Source organism: Convolutriloba macropyga, chromosome 14, assembly GCF_964194025.1.
Source record: "Convolutriloba macropyga chromosome 14, txConMacr16.3, whole genome shotgun sequence".
NCBI classification, from domain to species: Eukaryota; Metazoa; Xenacoelomorpha; order Acoela; family Convolutidae; genus Convolutriloba; species Convolutriloba macropyga.
Window position 1 is genome coordinate 33,945,676 of NC_134481.1, and position 17,547 is coordinate 33,963,222.

The 17,547-nt window shown below is 36.0% G+C and overlaps 1 protein-coding gene across 1 annotated transcript in view; it reads right to left on the reverse strand.

The window, feature by feature from the left end:
* Positions 1-17,547, reverse strand: part of LOC142353673 (protocadherin Fat 4-like) — an 88,407-nt gene that overhangs the window by 23,982 nt on the left and 46,878 nt on the right. The window contains 4 exon segments of the mRNA XM_075405977.1: positions 5,319-5,508; positions 8,206-8,342; positions 15,653-16,927; positions 17,203-17,471. Of these exon segments, the coding sequence (XP_075262092.1) occupies positions 5,319-5,508; positions 8,206-8,342; positions 15,653-16,927; positions 17,203-17,471 (1,871 nt within the window).

A 17,547-nucleotide genomic window follows, 5' to 3' on the forward strand; every position in this document is an offset into this window, starting at 1 on the left:
TTTATTCTTTACCAATTTACCTAATATTTGATAAATATTTGGTGAAAACTTAAAACCCTGACGGTCATAACGACATCATTGATATTATTGAAGCCAGCCAAAAACAATTACAAAATCACTCGAAAACCATTAAAAAAGCAGTAAAAGTTAAATAATGATATCGATATAAATATTAGAGACAAAACTGACTATGAAATCTTGATACCTCAAAATTTTGTACAATTAGGAATATATCTCTTAACGTTGAAAACTGCCCTATATTCATAGGATGGACAAACAACGACAGGCTCAAAAACATACCGCGCTAAAGAGTGACATCAAATAACTCATGATAAAAGTTTTAAAAACTCAGAACACTGCAAATAGCTCTGCTAAAGACACATTGCGAAAGCATAAGGCAGCTAAAAGAAGCTGAACTGAAGTACTGCACAAAATACTGACATCCAGCACTGCAAAAAAAAAACAAGTAGATCAAAAGTCAAAATATTTAAAACTAATTAAATAAATTCCCAGTGCTGCTTTATATTTAATGAAATAAATTGCAAACCAAAACTAAAAACTTCAGATAGGCTAAACTCGTTAGTTTTCTTAACAACTAAAAGTGAATAGAAAAAAAATAAAGGTCTCATAAAAAGGCTACATTGATACATACTAGAAACAGATGAGACACATGAAAAAAACATACCGACTATCGTCGGGCGAATTGCTCTCCAACGACCAGTTGGCTTCGTCAGTAGCTAGCCACAGTTTAGTGAGGCTAGCTGTAGCTAAATTGAAGGGCGTGAAGTGAGCACAGAGCGGGGGGGGGGGGGGGTGATGGGGGGTGGGGCAACAGTGGGGGAGCGGGGCCTTTGACTGCATGTGGCCCTTACGGCCTGAACATGTGCAGGGATCGGGATGGGGAAGCAAGGGGTGCTGACGTGGGAGTGGTGGTTGTTGTGTGGCGGTCAACCTCTAAGAAAACCTTCAAACCATATGTACAAGTCACCAAAAGTTTGTGAATCACATACTTGTGAGATGAAAGGCTCTACCTGTTTATCCCGTTTTTGAGGACGAATAGCCAAATGGGACAGACAAAAAAACAGCAAGCGAAAAATCGCATAAAAAAACAACAGAACTTCGTTTGAGAGCAATTAAAAGATTACTTGGCAATTAATGAGCTTCTCATAATGAGCTTAGTAAAAACACACAGCCATCCTTATCACAAAATTTTTTAAAAAAAACTTTAGATATTCGAAACATTGAAACGTTTTGAAAAAAAAATGTCAAAGTATTGTTAGTTCCAATTATCGAAAAAAAAAATCACGGAATTTCAACTTAACGCAGAAAAAATTTTAACAATTAATCCCAAAATACAAAACTTAAGTTTTTGACAGCGCAGAAAAAATCGGATCAGTATGTTTACAGTTTTATAAAAACAAAAATACCTGACGATAAACCGCTGTCATATAAACTGATTTCTAAGAAAGTCCGCACAAAGATTACAAAAAAGAACAAACCGACTACCGTAGGGCTAATTGCTCTTAAACAACTGGCGAGCGATAGGCTTTTCCAGCAGCTAGTTACTGCTAGGGAGGTTAGTGTTAGCTTAATTAAAGGGGCGTAGGTGAACGCGGCGGGGGCCCCATGAGGGGGAGGTAGGGGTGGTCAAGCGAGCGCACTGAGTTACAAGTTGGAAGGATCCGCAGGGTGTGGGGATTATGGGGGAGAGGTAAAGGGGATTGATGCAGAGGAAGGGTGAAGTATGTGTGTGCGTGTGGGGGGGGGGTGTGGTCAAGGTCTGAGACCCGTCCTTCACACCATGTATTTAAGTCTCAGTGCATTGCATATTTAGATACTTAGAGAGAGTCTATAAAACCGATAGGCTCTGCGCGCCCTTAATGCCCCCAGGTGCTACATGTTTATCCCTTTTTTAAGGACGAAGAGTCAAATAGGTCAGAAAAAAATCGGGCAAGCAATAAATCGCAAAAAAAGACCACATGACTAATATAATTGTCAAACTTTTTTAACAATTGAAAAAAATAAAAAACATACCCGGCAGATTGCCGGAAAATAGCCGCCGTTGATTCCAATAAGTATGATTGGGATTGAAATAACAGAAGATATTGAAAAAAAATATATTTTTGCTGAGCAACTGATGTTTAAAATCACTTTTAGCAGAATGAGAGAAGAGAGAAACTAGCCTAGAGAAGTCAAAAAGATTTCACGCAAAATGTTGAAAAGGCGGCAAAATGAGGTAAAGCGAAACATTTTTTTATTCGACGAAGTAAAAAAAAATAGGAGCGCTATAATAGCCGGCTGAGAAGATGAGGGAGGCTATTAAAAACTCAAAATTATTGAGAAACGTCTGCAAAATTTTCCATCAAAAGCATTATTAGGTTATCAAAAAACAATGTAGTATCAATTGCAGGCAGGGTACATATTAATGCAGCAGCAATCGGAAAGAATCTCTTTAAAAGTCCAAATTAAAAGCAAAAAAGAGCCAAAATACCAAAAAAACGGTTAATACGGTTATCCATACAAGTCATACTCTCCAAAACATTTTTCAAAGTCGAAAAGTCATTCACTAAACAGAGCGCATGATCCAAAGAATTCTATCGCTCAGAAAAAATTAGTTCACGACAATTTTACTCTAGCTCATAGGTCAAAACGCCGTTTGAACAAATAGTACTTCCGGTAAGAAAACCTCGAGAAAGCCCATACTCGTGTTCTTTTCGAGTCGTAAAAAGACACATACATTTACAATAATTGCTTCAAACTTCTTTCAAGAGCAATTAAAAATGTGTTGTTTAGATCATTATTGCGATTTAGAGTTGAAAAAAATTAAAGCATTTTCTGAGCACTTTGATTCGACTTCTGAGAGAAAACTGTCACCTTCAACTGCTGAAAATTGCCAATGTGATTAATTTAGATCACACAAAACTCAACAAATCAAAGTCAGGACATGAATGTAAATGCAAAGTTCAAACAACTCAAGCAAAAACTCACGAGTGAACAACTTTTTTTAACATAGCTGGCAGATTGCCAGAAAATAGCCGCAATAGATTCGTAGATCAGCAGTCTAAAAAAACAGTAAAGGAGACAGACCAAAGAAATTTGTGTTTTCATTGAAGGCTGATCTGTTATATTTTGATTAAAAATCTGTATAATTTATTGCTGCCTCTATTAACTGATCTCGAATAACCTTCATTTAGAGTGACACACACCCATTTGACCTTATCTCTTTGAATTAAAGTAAATGAAAGTCAATTTCAAAGTGAGGAAGTCATTTTTGAGAGTGAGGTAAGTCAAGTGTGACTAAAAATTTAATCACGCGCATGAACAAAAAAACTCGCTCCACTAAGAGCGAAAAATGACGTCACATATGCAATTTAGTTAAAATTGCATGAACGAAAGAACAAAAAGTGGCTGTGACGTCATATGGTCGTAACAAAAATCATGACGACGAAACAAAAAAAAAACAAAGCAGGACAAGTCCTGACGTACAATGCAAATAATTTTCATTACCTTAACAGAAAACTAGACCTACAAAGGACTATGAATGGATTGGGAAAACCATTTAGAAAAAAATCCAATCCAAAAAATCGAAAAAACAGAAAAAATCAAAGCGAAATTGCCGCATGTGAACAAAAAACCACTAGCGAGAAAGCGAATTTTTGTTCAAACACCATTTTCTCACTCTACTTTAAATTTAGAGCGAAAAAATTTCACGCCGCAAAACCACTCGCTTTTTCGCTTCACTTCCTGTTTCGGCGTGACCAAAATCACTACTCCATTTGACTTCAAAAATCATGAAAATGTGTGAACAGATCTTAAAAAAAACATAGCCGGAAGAATTCCGGAAACGACTCGAAGTGAAAATCCATTTAGACGCCATCCAAATACTCATCAAACAAAACGTGCCTTCACTAATTTATGATTATCTTGAAGCAAAGTCATGAAACAAAAAAGTAAAAACAATAAAATCAAATCTGTCAAAATATGATAGAAAATCTGATCAAGTTTTGTTATAAATTGAGATCCCGAAAAAACTATCTCTGCCAAAATAACTTCATCAAAACAACTAGTACTTATAAAAACCGCTTATTTGAATTTTGAAAAGGTACTTTAGGCTAAAATTATGAAAAAAAGCTCTTAAAAACAACTTTTACTGAAAAACTGGAAAAAGTTACTAAATTTTTTAACATTTCAAAAACATATCAATCCAAAGGCAAATTCCCTTCAACCATTAGGGTATCCAGATCCAAGCAAAACAATAGGCAAGTCAAAATAGGCAAGGAAACTTAGCTAAAAACAGAAAAAAAAACGAAAAACTTCAAAAAATTAACAAAAATAGTTCCAATTTTCGCCATTTTTTTGTCATATTTCTCAACAAAAAAATGATTCTTACCCATAAAACTGTAACCAATTGTTATCATAAAATTGCTCTAGTAGAAGGGGTTTCATCAATACCCATTTGAGCCAGTAAAACAAAATAATCGTCAAAAAACGCAAAAATTAGCCCGAAAATCAGCAAAATACATTAAAAACCTCCGAATTATCATAAAGTTCATATTAAATTCCAGAAACTTTCAAACGACTACCGAAACCAGCCTAAAATTCAAAAAAATCAAAACCAAACCTCTTAACCAAAAATAAATGAAAAAAACTGCTTTAAAATGCCGCACGTGAACAAAAAAATTTCGCTCGCTTAGAGAAGATTTTTTCACACATCAATTTCTCGCTCTCTCAAAAACAGCGGTAAGAACAAAAACCACTCTCTTTTCGCTCCGCTCTTCACTTTTGTTCAGCGCCAAAATCACTCCAAATTTTTTCACGCGTTTCATTCCCCGCTTCTCCAATACTCCTCTTCGAGTCGTAAAAAAGACAGCGCCCCAATACAATTCAAATTCTTTGAATTGTAAAAAAACCAAGAGACGGCCAATAATAGCCCCAGCTATCGCTGTGCGGCTATTAAAAAGACCGAATCCTGTGCTTGCATCTGAATACCAGTAACTGGAATAGCGCGAAGGAATTCGCATGATATTCGCAATAATTCGAAGAAGCTTGGGGTACGAACTGCATATGCGTAAAGATATCCTGAAACCTAATTTCCGTGAGTTCGCTGGTAAAGACAAACAGTTTACTGAAGAACTGAATTCACTTTCCAGATGCTTAAACTTGATGTTCGAAACCACTTCAGTATCAGGACTTAGCTACCGTCGCTATTAATCATCAGCAATCTCTGGAATAATTTAAAATCGTTGCACTGTTAGCAGCATATTAATAAGAAAAAACTCGCTTTCGGGGTTGAAATTTTGTCACTATTTAAAGCATACCTTTAACAATATATAGCCCTTGAGTGAATTTTGGGGCATGGTCATTCGTGTCAATCACACAAATTTCGACACTGTTCGTTCTGTACAAATATGGATACGTCTCTTCTTGAGCCACAACTGGTACTACAGAGCATGACCGACCCGACTTCTCAGACCCACTTGTAACAACAAACTGAGGATCTTGCACGAGCTGAAAACAAATAAAAGTATAGATGTATGAATAGCAACTTAAAGGGGCAAGCAAACGCAAATGTAAATAATAGAAAAGACCATCTATATACATAAATAAATTCAAGGTTTTAAAGCGTTACTCAATTTCGCAAAAATTTAACATGTACTAAATTTGTACTTCGACCATAAAAGCTCATTGAGGGTTTGCTCGTTCGAGCTTTCCGAAAAACTGTTTCATTACAATTTTATATAAATCGAAGACCCTTCAACTATATGGTATTTGCATTTATGAAGCACAATGTTATAAAACACAACTGGAAGATTGCCACAAAATAGCTGGCCTTCGTAAAAAAGCAATAAAAATAAGATAGCAGAAAATTCTCGTTTTTTAAAATAATCGCAGAGATTTCATATTTAAAACAAAGGGTATAACTTTAAATTGGAAATTGTTTAACGTATGCATTGTCTCCATTAGCTGCCCCCAAATAATCAGGCTAATAGCTAACCAATGTCAAAGGTGAAGGAAAGCTTTTTTGATGACTTCGGACGGGCGACAAAGGATTTTCTATTATTTTTCGTTGCAGTTACAACAGTTGCATAACTTATACAGTAATATAATTAATTCTACCATCTCTTGGCCACTCACGTTAAGAACAAATAAAAAGGCGAAAACACAATTCAGAAACCAAATCCTTAACTATTTATTCAAAAAGCTGCCCTATCTAATCTATGTCTGCTCCTCTTAGTAAGAGCACAAAAACATTCAATCCATTTTAACGATTGAACAACAACACTATCAACATAGCTGGCAGATTGCCAGAAAATAGCCGCAATCGATTCGTAGATCGGCAGTTTAAAAAAAAACAGTAAAAAAGACAGACCAAAAAAATTCGTCTTTTCATTGAAGGCTGATCTGTTATATTTTGATTAAAAATATGTATAAGTTATTGCTGCCTCTATTAGCTGATCTCAAATAACTTTCATTTAGAGTGAAACACACCCATTTGACCTTATCTCTTTGAATTAAAGTAAATAAAAGTCAATTTCAAATTGAGGAAGTCATTTTTGAGAGTGAGGTAAGTCAAGTGTGACCAAAAATTTAATCACGCGCATGAACAAAAAAACTCGCTCCACTAAGAGCGAAAAATGACGTCACACATGCAATTCAGTTGAAATTGCATGAACGAATGAACAAAAAGTTGCTGTGACGTCATATGGTCGTAACAAAAATCATGACGACGAAATAAAAAAAACCAAGAGAAGGCCAATAATAGCCCCAGCTATCGCTGTGCGACTATTAATAAACATAACCGACTAAACGTCGGAAGAATTGCTCTCGAACGACTAGTGGGAGCTCTAATCAATTGCAGCCTGCTTCAGTCGGGGGCGGGGAGGGATGGGGAGCCTAAATGGGACAAATAAGTTCAATAGTGGGCTTCAAATAACCACATTAGAGGTTAACATACCACTATTACGATTCAAAGTAAAAAATGGCACCAGTTTCGGCGCACTTTTCATTTGATTTTTAGTATTAAATTGCCGCCAATTGAGTTCAGCTGCTTGATATTGTGATTGAGAGATAATTTTAGATCACTCCAAACGCAAAAAGTCAAGGGCGTAAAAGTCACTCGAAAAATCAAAATTGTCCAGCAAAAATTTTGCATAAAAAAGACACACACGTTTACAATAATTGCTATGAACTTCGTTCAAGAGCAATTAAAAAGCAAACACAGAAGAAGGTGACGGGTCACGTGATGGGGGTGTGGATGGGACGGCTGGGCGAGGGGGTCCAGACCATCAGGTGGAGCGCGGACTCGGGGTTTGCTGGGTGAGGGATGACTCGAGTGACTGAGGGGGGGGGGGGGGGGTCCCCTCTCACCAGGCAATTGTCTCCTCAAAACAAATTTGGCGAATCGCATGCTTAGAGACCAGTAAAGCTCTAAGACAACTTAGTGCCCTCCGAGCGCTACCTTAACTGTTTATCCCTTTTCTGAGAACGAAAAGTCAAAACGGTCAGACGAAAAGTCGGCCAAGCGGCAACGGGCATAAAAAAGACCACAGGACTAATATAATTGCTACAAACTTTGTTTGAGAGCATTAAAACACTAGAAAATAGACGAAGGATACAAACGCTAAAAGTGCATCCATAAAGGCATGACTAAATTCTAAATTGCATTCAAAGTCTAATATTTGGTTCATATTTGACAAACCATTTTGACCAAAAAAGGTTGAGAGATAAAGCTAAAAAACTGCTTTTAAAATGCCGCACGTGAACGAGAAGAAATTCACTCTTAGAAAAATTCTTTTTTTCACAACTTCTTTCCTCGCTTTCTTTCTCTCTCTCTCTCTCTCACACACACACACACACACACACACACACACACGCACACACACACACACACACACACGCACACACGCACGCACGTACGCACGCACGCACACTCACAAAATGATGTGTATGGACAAAAACCACTATTCTCTCTCGGTTAGACTTTTGTTCAGCAGATTGACCTAACCTCTTGTTTTCACATGTCGCCATAACTGATCCTAAATTCGTAAAACCAACAAAGAGAAGGCCAATAATAGCTCCGCTCATCTATCGCAGCTATTAAACAAACATGTTTCATTTCTCAATAAAACTGGCAACATTCGTCTGAAACCTGGATTAAATAAAAGAATCACAAATGAAAATCGAGTTATTTTCAACTTTTTGTACCTCAAGAGAGCCAGACGACAGATCCACAGAGTACAAATCTCTCATGCGGGCACTCGTAATGTGGAACTGGAGCACAGATCCATCTTCGTCTGCAGCAGCCAGATCATCTGAGATTTCAGTTCCAGCACTCAAAGAATCTAAAACCAACAAAATAACTGCATCTTTAAAAATTTAGCAGTTATTTTCTAATAGATTAGAGAGACACAGGACTCCTTACAAGTAATCAAACCTCAAAACAGATGGCAGCAGACTGAAAGACATTGAAAAGTATAAGTGAAACGTGAAAAAAGCACTTGCAAAAAATCCACTATAGAGAACGAAATATGGTTCACACATTGTCTCCTCGCCCTACGTGAAAATTGGAGAGACCAATAATAGCCTCGCTAAAAACATACCTTGAGATGCGAGTACTTGAAACACAGAAGAGGAAACTAGATACAGAATTTCAGCAAAGCAAAGAAAAATTAAAAAAAAAAACACTAAAAATTGACTCAATTGAAATAACCGAAGAATCAAAACTCCAGCAAATTTAGTTTCTGTTCGAGAAAAACAATCCTTGGAAGAACATTGCAGAAAAAAACGAACTGGATAAATAGGCAGAAAACATCATGAAACAGAAAATTAGGCCAATATTTGATCAAATTTACTCAAATTAATTTTAAAAAATAGAAACAAACGCTCAAAAAAATAGGAATTCTAAATGCAACCAAAAACCTCCGTGGACCTAAAAACCGTTATGGCAAAATGCTCAAGAACATAATCTAAACCTCAATCACCAAAATAGCTATCAAATGCCTCGACGCCGAAAATTTACCTCAAAACGTTAATGACTATGCAACTCGATTAATACCAGCAGCGCATACTACAAAAAATCAGTTAGACCGGAAAAGTGAAGGTAATTCAAAACAGCATGATTTAAAAAACCTCTTCCAGGTGCTCTTGAACGACATACAAGCTGTTTGAGTTGGTTGCAACTAGCTAAGCTTAGAGAGGCCAGCCAACTTTGGGGGGCAGCAAGCAGAAAAAGCGAGAAAGACTCCAAGCCTTGAACTGTTCTTGACACCATGAAGCTCTGTTTCACTTATCACAAGCTTAGTTTCGCTTATCACAGTGACCAGACAATTAGCGCCTACTAAGACTCTTAAACAGCTACCTAGATTCCTCCCCCCCATGGATTTTACCCTTTTATCTCGTTTCTTTTGGTGAAAAGAAGAATAACGTAAACTAAATACTCCGAACCAATTTAACCAACAAATTAATTTATAAAATGAAGAGAAAAGAAGGTTAGAAAAGAAAGAAACCATGAAGAAATATAAACATAGCCGGCAGATTGCCGGAATAGCTGCGAAAGAATAGACCTGCGTGCCATATAATAGAGATAGAAACATACAGATCTAAACTGAAAAAAAATCGACGCCGCTCAAAAAACTAGGCTAAAAACATTCAGCGATAAATTAAAAGCTTGTTAAAATTCATTCCACAGAAGCCTCTAATTAGGAACCTTTACTGCACATATGAGCTCCTTTGACCTTAAACAAATTCAAATTAAACTTAAGTTTTAAAGTGCAAAAGTCATTTTATTGAGTGAGGTAAGTCACGTATGATCAAAATCTAATCACGCAAATAACCTAAAAACTTTTGCTAAAGCGAGTGAGAAATGACGTCACGCGCGCAAATGCCGTTAGTGAGAGGAAGAAGTCATTCAGAAAATTTGACTTTTTCAGCTCTGCTGTGTGAACAAATGTAAAACGAAAAAAGAGCGTCAGACGACGAAACAAAAAAAACCAAGAGCACCGCAATATAGCTACGCTCAGCTTACAGCTTTGCAGCTATAATCAAACAAATTAGTGCGTTACATATCAACTTCTGCGTTTTTTACAGGCAAACTTTTTGCTAAAAGTACAAAAATAAAAGTACAAAGGAAGTTACAACACAAAAATATAAGAACAAAACAATCAATATTATATAGTTAGTATAGTCAGTCCAAACGGCTTTGTAAACGCATTCGGTGTTTACCTTTTGTATGAACAAACTATGAACACTTAAAGCCCAAACTGGCAAAATGCTAAAGAAAATCACAATTTAACAGCAAGAAAGTTATGAAACCTCGCCACCTGACATTGCTCGAATTGCTCTCAAACAACTGCAGGTGTCTAGAAGGTCCTTACTTCATATAGGTGGGGCATATAGGTGCCACTGAGGGGCTTACAATGATAAACACAACTCGACAAACGGCGGACAAATTGCTCTCAACGACAAGCGGGGCAATTCAATTCAGAGCGGCCCGTAGCGCAAATAAATTTTTATGGCAGCAAAAAAATCTGCCTACGGAGGGTTTCGAACCCGCACTATCGTCGTGCTAGACTAAAGCACTAACCATGCGGCTCTCAGGGCCTTATAATAACTTACCTTACAACCGCTCTGTTTTAGCAGCACACTCATTTTCAGAACAAGAGCAATTTGGATCACTCAAAAAATCACGAAGTTAAACCTGAAAAACTCAACCAAGAAGTGAAATTTGTAGAATGTTAAAAAAGCGCAAACACGGTCAGACGAATTTTACACAAGAAAGACACATATATTTACAATAATTGCTTCAAACCTCGTTCGAAAGCAATAAATAATAGCGCTCATTCTATACCACTACAGAATTTTTAAAAAACGAAACAAACTTTTGCGTAACTTTCATTTGATTAGTAGCAAACTACCGCGATTTAAGTTAGCGGCTTATTGGATGAAGGTAACTTAGAGAAAACAAGCCTGAAAAAGTAACCCGGAAAGTCATATTGTCGAACCAAAAACCGATCAAGCGAAAAATTGCATTTTAAAAACCAACAGTAATTTGAAAATTAAAAAAAATGCCACAAAGGCAAATAATTGCTTAATGTGACAGCAATTGAAATACTAAAAATTCAAATATTCAGACCCCATTTTCACTTAAACAAATTGATACAAGGAGGCTCGGTTATGTGCCTTTGTGTTAAACCTTTGAAAAATTCTGCAAAACTGAATTTGCCTTAGGAACGAAATGCATTTCTTTTCTGTAAATTGTCCTAATAGAAACAGAAACAAGTAGGCTCGGTATTGTACGCATATATGTTCCGAGCCCGCTCATCCACATTCTGGACTTGGCTACCAAATGATGAAGAGATAGAAAACTTCGTTCAATAAACAACCAATTGAATAAGATAATCCCACGCTAGAGGGCCGATGAAAGTTGTTGATAATGGGACTACTCGTAAGGACAATAATAAAAATCAAACAACAAACCGTTGTGACCAAAACTCGATGTCTATAATAAAAAAAAATCAAAAAATCAAACTCGCATCAGAAAAAACCTAAACAAAACAATTAAACCTATACTTCATTAGTAAAGATATGGGACCTGTCCTCAATGCACCTGCATAAGGGGTCAAAAAAGAGCAAAGAAATTCAAAAATACGTTTCTATTTTTGAAAACAATTAATTTCACAATTATTAATGTCATCAGATATCAACGGAAATCACTAAAATGTTCATTTATATCTCCATCAGAAGCAATTGAGGCATGTCATAATCCAATGTTCAATTTGCCTAAAAGCCAATTTGACCAACGATTATTGTTAAAATTGAAAAGAAAACAAATCCTTTAAAATGTACAAACATTTTAAGAAATCTCGTAGTAACACTAGTAACAAAGCCGAGAAGCAAGTGTTTTAAGTTAAAACCGTTAAAAAAAAAATTATTGCTTTTTGGAAACGGGTTGTGACATTTGTTTACAGAGACTACATTTGTTTACAAGAGCAATTTGGATCACTCAAAAAATCACGAAGTTAAACCTGAAAAACTCAACCAAGAAGTGAAATTTGTAGAATGTTAAAAAAAACGCAAACACGGTCAGACGAATTTTACACAAGACACATATATTTACAATAATTGCTTCAAACCTCGTTCAAAAGCAATAAATAATAGCGCTCATTCTATACCACTACAGAATTTTTAAAAAACGAAACAAACTTTTGCGTAACTTTCATTTGATTAGTAGCAAACTACCGCGATTTAAGTTAGCGGCTTATTGGATGAAGGTAACTTAGAGAAAACAAGCCTGAAAAAGTAACCCGGAAAGTCATATTGTCGAACCAAAAACCGATCAAGCGAAAAATTGCATTTTAAAAACCAACAGTAATTTGAAAATTAAAAAAATGCCGCAAAAGCAAATAATTGCTTAATGTGACAGCAATTGAAATACTAAAAATTCAAATATTCAGACCCCATTTTCACTTAAACAAATTGATACAAGGAGGCTCGGTTATGTGCCTTTGTGTTAAACCTTTGAAAAATTCTGCAAAACTGAATTTGCCTTATGAACGAAATGCATTTCTTTTCTGTAAATTGTCCTAATAGAAACAGAAACAAGTAGGCTCGGTATTGTACGCATATATGTTCCGAGCCCGCTCACCCACATTCTGGACTTGGCTACCAAATGAAGAAATAGAAAACTTCGTTCAATAAACAACCAATTGAATAAGATAATCCCACGCTAGAGGGCCGATGAAAGTTGTTGATAATGGGACTACTCGTAAGGACAATAATAAAAATCAAACAACAAACCGTTGTGACCAAAACTCGATGTCTATAATAAAAAAAAATCAAAAAACCAAACTCGCATCAGAAAAAACCTAAACAAAACAATTAAACCTATACTTCATTAGTAAAGATATGGGACCTGTCCTCAATGCACCTGCATAAGGGGTGAAAAAAGAGCAAAGAAATTCAAAAATACGTTTCTATTTTTGAAAACAATTAATTTCACAATTATTAATGTCATCAGATATCAACGGAAATCACTAAAATGTTCATTTATATCTCCATCAGAAGCAATTGAGGCATGTCATAATCCAATGTTCAACTTGCCTAAAAGCCAATTTGACCAACGATTATTGTTAAAATTGAAAAGAAAACAAATCCTTTAAAATGTACAAACATTTTAAGAAATCTCGTAGTAACACTAGTAACAAAGCCGAGAAGCAAGTGTTTTAAGTTAAAACCGTTAAAAAAAATATTGCTTTTTGGAAACGGGTTGTGACATTTGTTTACAGAGAATGAACTATAAACCGACCAAAAACTAGTTGAAGAAGCTCAAAAACCCAAATATGTTTTTGAAAACAAATATTTACAAAATTCATAACAACTTTAAGATTTCAGCAAAAAGCGATGGATTGGGTTGCAATACCTCAGGAAGCCAAATGGGCCTGTTAATAATGAGACTAACTCACGATCCCACAAAATATCAAATACATAAAGAAGCCAAAACTTCAAACAATTTTGCGACATCACACTGGTCAAGGCACTATAATTATGACATCTTACCTGTAAGAACTGTAAATCATCACTTTCTACTCAGCAAGTCTTCCCTATAAAAGGAAATCAAAGAGCCTTCCTTATAAAAAGACTACGTATACATGACAACAAAAAGAAACCCAAAAATTGAACAGTAGAGAAATCTCCAAAACTTTTTATGAAACTAAATGGTCGAAGCAATCAGTCACAACGAATAATCAGGCGCGAAAAAGTTTTGAATCAACAAAATTAATTGAGACTTCTAATTAAAGAGATTGAGTTACATGGCGACGAAAATGAAAGCAAGAAGGAGACAGTTGAGAAAAAACTTTAAAATTTAATTTGAAATAAACGTTTCGTTAACACACAAACAGCTATAAACTGAAACTTCAACCAGATTTTGCGCTATACGTCTTCGTGAAGCAACTGAAACCTATCGTTATCAGGTATATGACGTACAACAACAAAACGAAAGACAAACATTGGCGAAAACAAAAAATACACAAAATTTTGCGAGATAACTGTCTAAGCCAAAAAAGCATAAACTATTCTGCAAAAACAGTTCACATATCCAGATACGCAATTTCCCAACGCTGTGAATTTTCCATTCTATGCTTTCTTTTACGTGGCCTTTCCAAAAATATGATAATTCGACACGGAAACAAAATGAACAAAACAAAATAAAATTTGCAATTATGCTCAATAATTTTTTTTAAAAACGAAAACTCGAAATATCAAAACAAAGAAATCATTAGTTGAATATAAAACCGTTACCAACATTAATTTGAAACTCACAGGAAATCGGTTTCTGTCTGTTTTTACTGAGATATTTTCACCGATATTTCCCGATATTTACTGAGATATTAGTTTTTAAGAAAATATCGGTGATATATTCAAAGTCCTAACAGGCATTAGATAACAACTGAAAGAGTTGTCTAGGTTCATAATACCTCCTGAAAGCTAACTGGATCTTTGATTGGAGACACTAAGCCATTGGGCTACAAAAAATAACAAAACAAAGCAAAATTCAAGAAGTTCATAAAATCTTTACGAAAACAATTGGTCAGAGCCATGAGTTAAACTCTGAAACCATAATTTAATCTCGTTGGAATTCGTTTATTGTAAAAAGTATCTGTCATTAATTGAGCCCTGATTCGAAATTCTTGTCAGTAATTTGCATAAGAAACAGTTACATAGCGGAAATAGTAAAAAAAAAAGTCGCGTCCCATAAAATCTAAAAACTTTTTTTATCGTAAGGATCCCTGTTGAGATCAAGATCAGCCCAGATATTGCTGCGCGTTTAACAAAACACTCAATTGTTCAAAAGTTTGCGAACTATATCAATTTTAAAACAAAATTTTTCAGTTTGTCCAAAATAAATAACGCATTTTGTATAATTATCGAGTTTAAATTTGCAAAAAACTGGAAAAACTATAAGTCCAGAAGACTCCTAAAGCCAGCGGGAGTACAAATGGCTTTTTTGAGCTTGCAAAGAGTATGACCGCAGTTTTAAGGTGTCTACTTCCAGCAAATTTAGCATTAATTCTAGCCAAAAAACTCGGATCGAACAATTCAGCAACCCTCGCCTATCTTTAGAGATGAACAATAATACTACAGTTAACAATTTTAATATATTTTAGCAAAATTGACGAAAATTTGGTCAAAAATACCGAATAAGTGAATAAAAACAGCTGAATTACGACGAATATTCACAAAACTTTAAGCCTCGATAACTCCCTATAAAAAAGGAAAATTGAAAACATCTTTTTAATTCCATATTCTACGCTGGAGGGGCTTTCTAATGATACCACTCACAACTCTCTACGATGATTAAATCGATCGGCCAAACTGTCTGATTAAAAAAACCCAGTTGAGTATATAGTTCCTCTCCCACTAAAGTGGTTCGGAAAACAACAATACTCCTCTTCTAGTCACAAAATCCAAAGATCACCTTTACGCCTCTTTCGAGTCGTTAAAAGCACACCGCCGTAAAGACACTCCGATTCATCAAAAACGACAACACGCTAATACAATTCAGATTCTCTGAATCGTTAAAAAACAGCGCTAAATAACAACCGTTGGAATTGTATTGAGTAGTTGGATTAAGAAACGTATTAAAAACACAAACCTGGTACTTCAACAACCGGAATATCTGCAAACTCCGGAAGCTCATCATTGACATTCGTGATTACAATCTGCACGATGACACTCGTTTCCCGCTCGCCATTTTGCACTAATACATTCAGCTGGTATTGGTTAGTAGTTTCGTAATCAAATGCAACCAACGTCTTTATTTCACCAGTTTGCGAATCAATAGAAAAACTTTGCCCTCCTTCTAAGAGCGAGAACTGAATTACTGGTACGAGAGATGCGTCTTCGTCCGTGCAAACAATAGTTGTGACACAAGAATCTATTTCTGCATTTTCTGGAACTTCGGCGAAATTTTGATCATCAATAAGATTGCACTGCGGCTCAAACTCATTGGCATCAGATATCACCAGTTCATACAAACAAGTTGAGAAGAGCTCTTCGTTATCGCTATCGCTTACTCTGATCACAAACAGCGTCGACTGCTCAAATTCGCTACTTCTTATTGGCAACGTTTCACGATTGATGAAATTTTGGTCTGATGTGGAGATAACAAGCGATGTGCCCACAAGCGATATTATCTGACTGTCGATAAGTTTCTGAGAATTAGCATCTACAGGAAAAATTAGAATGGATCTTTGATTGTACGGATCGCTATCTTTGTCTTCAATGAACAAATCACTTTCAGAAGTTGCTCGAAAAGCCTCAGAAATTGTAAACGACAAATAACCCGCTAAGCCTCCGCACGTGGGTGCGTGATCGTTCAGATTCAGGACCGAAAAAACATTGTCAATTTTAAAAATTCTGTTTTCCCCGTTTTGATTGGTTGACATTATGTATAATTCTTTTACTTCGTGGCATCCAGAATCGTAGTCAAGGGTTGCTAAATTTCGCAAGGTGTAAACTTCAGTCGAATCTGATGATTGCAAAATTTGGAAATGTGCAAAACCACAACTGGCGGAAATCAAATCAAAAGAGCGAATATTTTCAACCTCAACAGGAACGGAAAATGTTAGAAAATCAGTTTGAACACCTTCGCTGATTTGATTAGTCATGATCGAAAATTGCGGTTCCCAAGAGCTGGTACTATCCAAATTACTGTGTGCTTCAATATCAAGTTCTATGAAAAATGGTCCGCTATTGTCTGCATCGATCACATTGTAGGATAAAAGAACGGAGTAATTTCCAGCGTTTACGACGTCAACGTTCAAAGTCACAACTCCGGAGATTTGGTTCACTGATGCTATATCGTCTACTGCGTTGTTCCATGTTACGCCGTTAAATGAGTCAACACAAGAAACTTGCCCGAGAACTTCTGAAACAGAGCAACGCGTGATCGGTGACTAGGGACTGAGGCATGTGAACTCCAATTTGGGTCGAATTTAAAATAACCTTATAAAATGTACAGAAATTCTTTCAGAGCTCCAAAATCTAATTTTCAACGCCACTTGTGACAGGCGACGAAACGGTGGTATTAAAATTCAATGCCGTCCAAACTCAGGCATGTCAAAATTATGTATATACAAGAGATGAGATTTCATCTATTTACTGCAAAGATATTTATTATATTTATGTCTGATGGTAACTTACGGCCATTTGTAAGAGGTAACTGAAGCTTTAACATCCTTGTTCCAGTTGACAAGTAACAAGGATAGTCATGAAACACGTTGTGGCCAGGGGCAACAACTATTGAAAACAGTGCCGAATCCGACAATGATGCGTTCTCGATTGATTGAACAGTCACTTGAGCTTCATAAGTTATCCGTGATATCAGCCTGGAGGTCACAATTATCTCTCCAGTTGTCTCACATATTGTGAACGGGAACTGATCAAGGTTGTTGATGTTAGTAAGCTCAAACCTGTAAAAATCCATATGCCACTTGTCAATGTCTTTTATTGCTGCCCACGTATTGTAGTGCAAGAAAAACAAGAAAT